The sequence below is a fragment of the Neovison vison genome, chromosome 8 (genome assembly GCF_020171115.1).
Source record: "Neovison vison isolate M4711 chromosome 8, ASM_NN_V1, whole genome shotgun sequence".
Classification (NCBI taxonomy): Eukaryota; Metazoa; Chordata; class Mammalia; order Carnivora; family Mustelidae; genus Neogale; species Neogale vison.
Genome location: NC_058098.1, coordinates 54,500,001 through 54,503,870, shown reverse-complemented (window position 1 = coordinate 54,503,870; position 3,870 = coordinate 54,500,001). Strand labels below are relative to the sequence as shown.

The 3,870-nt window shown below is 39.1% G+C and overlaps 1 protein-coding gene across 4 annotated transcripts in view; it reads right to left on the bottom strand.

The window, feature by feature from the left end:
* Positions 1-2,356: 2,356 nt before the first annotated feature.
* Positions 2,357-3,870, bottom strand: part of CAMKMT (calmodulin-lysine N-methyltransferase) — a 371,863-nt gene continuing 370,349 nt past the window's right edge. For all 4 annotated transcript variants that reach the window (XM_044263631.1, XM_044263630.1, XM_044263629.1 and 1 more), the window contains one exon: positions 2,357-2,913. In XM_044263631.1, the coding sequence (XP_044119566.1) occupies positions 2,836-2,913 (78 nt within the window). In that variant the 3' untranslated portion in view covers positions 2,357-2,835. The remainder of the gene's footprint in view (positions 2,914-3,870) is intronic.

Here is a 3,870-nt window from a genome sequence, read left to right as displayed (position 1 = left end):
CTGAACACCTAAATTACCCTTCCCTAATGGAAGTTACATTTTCATGCTCAGTCAAAAAGCCAACAAAATACACAATTTATACAAAATAGCATCAACCTCTTAGGTAGTCTTTTCTAGCACTTTTATCCCAATTCACAGCATATGTCTTGCTATAAAATAAAATATATTTCTTAGAACCAAGTTGTATGTGGTTGTTCATATCACTGCATTCGAACTGAGCGTGGGTGATATGGGAAACATTCTTACATCCAACCCAATCTACTTAGTAGGATAAAGGAATATCATGAGTTTTATCAGGGGATTCAGGTGCATGGAGAAAAGGAATATCATAATAATTCTCATGATTTCCTAAGCAGACAGGCTTCCTTTTGAAACAAACACATGCATAATTACCTAATCGATAATTATGGAAGGGAGTATTTCCATTGCAATTACATAACCCAACAAGGAGCCACAGAAACAATTCTTAATCATGAAGTTCCAAAGAAATGAAGATGGTAACTTTTCTAAAGCAGCTCTATTTTTTTTCCTTCTCAATATTGGCATTTCATTAAAATTTGAGAAAATAAAAACACTTCTAAATTCTTCATTAATACACAACTTGAGTTTCTTCACAAACTTCCAAAGAGCCTGGACTAGAGAGATTTCCAGGTGAGGAACCCATAAAGAGCAGATCTACGAAACCTAAATTGAGCATTTTACAGGAGACTTTCTAGTTTTAATCACACAATAAGCATATTTCTTTACTAGGTATCTTTTAGTAAGAACAGCTCAATTCTTACACCGTGTCTCAAGCTTAGGAAACTGTACATACCATTCCCAGTTATTATTATTATTTTTTTAAGAATCTGTTACTTCAAGCTCACTTTTTAAAAATAAAATTTCTCCCAAAGAAAAAAACACTGGATTTCTACACCCACGACACAAAAACGCAAATGAAAGTCTCGCCAATTCATGTATTCTCATGAGGGAAAAAAAAAAGTAAAGAAAATTTTCTCTCCATTTCCGAAGAAAAGAGACAGAACAGACCATCTTAGGTGCTACTGTGGGGATGGGTTTTCTTTGTCTGGCAGATTTAGTGGCAGCTTTTCCCGAAGAAATCATTTCTGCTGTATCTTCACCGGTATAAATGGAACTACCTGTGTCGCCTTTTAAAACATTTCAAATTCTAATTTTTAAACAAGAAAATATGAAGCCAGTGTGCAACCTATACAGTCGCCAAAGGAGAGCTGCCACTAGCTGAACTACTCAGCTAAATGGCTGGTTTGCATCGCCCTGCTCTTTATCCGGCACTGAGAATAGACTGCTGTTTTATCCAAAGAGGAATAAATTGCTGTTATTGTGATGTTAGCCCATCACTTGGCATTGCAATTCAAGTTTTTGTGAGAAAGAAATGTATGATCTAACTGCGACTTGACCTATGCCTTCCGAGATCCATCTAGGTGCTCTAATGGAGCAGAAAAAGTGGTGAATACAGGGACATGCAAACTGATGGTGAAAAATTTGTTTGATGATAGAAGTGAGCAGAGAAGACATTTGAGAGTGGCTGTTTTTATGACCGTTAAGTTTGTTTAACATGCAAAAGGATTTGCCCCCAGTCTCCTACCTATCCCTTTAATTGCAGCCCACTCAATAAGGAGCTCTGCCTCAACTACAGATAGGAGAATACAGAGCTCCCCTGCTAATGACATTACTGCTAAAGTGGGCCCAGATGATTCCTTACAGATAAACATCTGAATTTCCACAAAAGGCATTAGAGCTTCTCGTGGGTGCACTAGGCCAGGATATGCTTGGGTTCCCTGCAGAAAAGTCATTCTCTCTCGATCCTAGGTAGCACCTATTAAATGTTTACCACACACTCGAATCACAGCATACAACAATATGTGCTTCCTTTAAATCGGATAATTGTGTGATTGAGTTTTTAAAAACTCCCCCTGGTTGCAATCTAGTTTAGCAGCCATTTATTCAAAATTTCTCTGGCAAGGACCTATTTTGAAAGAGGTCTGGAGAACAGCAGCAGTTAGATGTGAGCCCCGATAAAGGCTCACTTTTCATTCATAGTCAGAGCCTAAATGTGCTCTTCTTGTACCTAAACAGATAATAAGCACTCAGCACACTCCTCCTCCTTGACACAACACATTGAGACTAATCACACATAATTGGAGAGGAGGAGCAGAGGGCTGGCCACGCTATTGTGTCCAGAGGACAAACGGTCAGTTTATGAGGCTTTGGGCTGATGTAGTCATTTCTTATACATCCATAGGGAAAAAAACATCCTGTTTAAAAGGAGAAAGAGAATGAGTGAGAGGGACAGCAAAAAAGGATGGCAGATTTAATACAATTAATTTGAGGGAGGTGAGAAAGATATGCTTTATTTATTTATTTTCTTAATCAGGAAAGAATCATGAGGTTTGCTGTGTTTACAGATTAAAAAGTACCATCACCAAAACAGAACAAAGACCAAGATCCTTTTTTAAAAGGGGGGTGCGGGTGGGAATCACCAAAAGAAATTCTGTCTCAATTAGGAAGAAAAAGATTCAGCTTTCTCCTAAGTCCGATTCAAATCTCAGGCTGTTTTGTGGATATTTAAAGACAAACAAAGGTTTGGTCCAAGAAGAGCAGATGAAAAAAGAGAGTCCAGGAGGGCTGGGGAATGATGTGAGTGAGGACAGGTGGACCCCACAGCCCACATGTGGAATGTGGCAGAGATGGTGGGGGCTCACAGATCTCAGGGAGCCAACGGCTTGCTGCATAGCATACCCATCACAGGTTTCTGTTTTTGTGAAAATACGCCCTGTGCACTTGGTGGTTTCGTCTTTTGAGCAGCTTAATCTTCTATCCATTTTTGGTTAAAATAAGCAGAAGTGGGTAATGAAGGTTTTCTTCATAGACGTCCTGGTTTTCCTTTTTCAACTGAAAACAATCATAGAACAAAAAGGGTAAGGAGACTCAGATTAGGATTTTTTTTTTACCAGTAGTTTTTAATATTGAGTATAATGAAGATTTCTTACTTGAATATATTGTTCCGGTAAATAAATCGCAAAAAAGCAATGCAAAGTAGTTCTCAGTGGCATTGGCAAGATAGAACTATGATCTTTCCTTCGGTAGGGGAAAGGAGGAGGGCAGGGTGCTTTTTCATAAATAGCCAGACTGCATTTGTGACCTCTATGAATTGTGAGGCACTTCAGTGAAGGGAGAGCTGGAGGCTTGCTCATCAGCACCAGAACAGCCATTTGGCCTAGAAGTTTCTGCTCTTGGTCCACTCTGTCCCTCACCTGCGCCCCAGGAACAAGCCAGGCGGGCATTTCCAGTCACTGGGAGACTGGCAGCACCCGGACACAAGAAACAGGCTTCTGGGCCTAAGACATTTCAAAGGCTCTCTGGCTGCTTCTCAGGGCTTCTGATAGTAATGCTAATTTTAAAATTCTTTTCTCTGAGGAGGAAAAGGTAGAGCTTCCATACCATTCAAGTGAAGTTCTGAGGGTCTTTTCACGGTAGATTTTAAAATCCAGTCAGAGTTCTCAAAGCTAGAGTCCTCTTTTCCTCATTGGGCTAGAAGAATTTTGACAGCCATATTTATATTTGTCCTAGCAAATAGTAATTTGCTATTTATAAAGACAAAATTAATATTTTTTAAGTTGGGGTTTCTGAGCAAATTGTTAGTTCATTTTTTAATTGATGAGGGTCAGGAAACAGATATTACTTTTAATTATGCAAGGACCCAATTCTTTTGTTGTTTTGAATCAGATTACCTCCCCTCCCCCCTGAAACTAAATGAATGGCTCTAACCTGACACCTTCCTGGATTAGTATAGGTCTGGGGCATAATACCCTGAATTTTTTTTGTGCTTCTTCTAAATCATATTCCCAA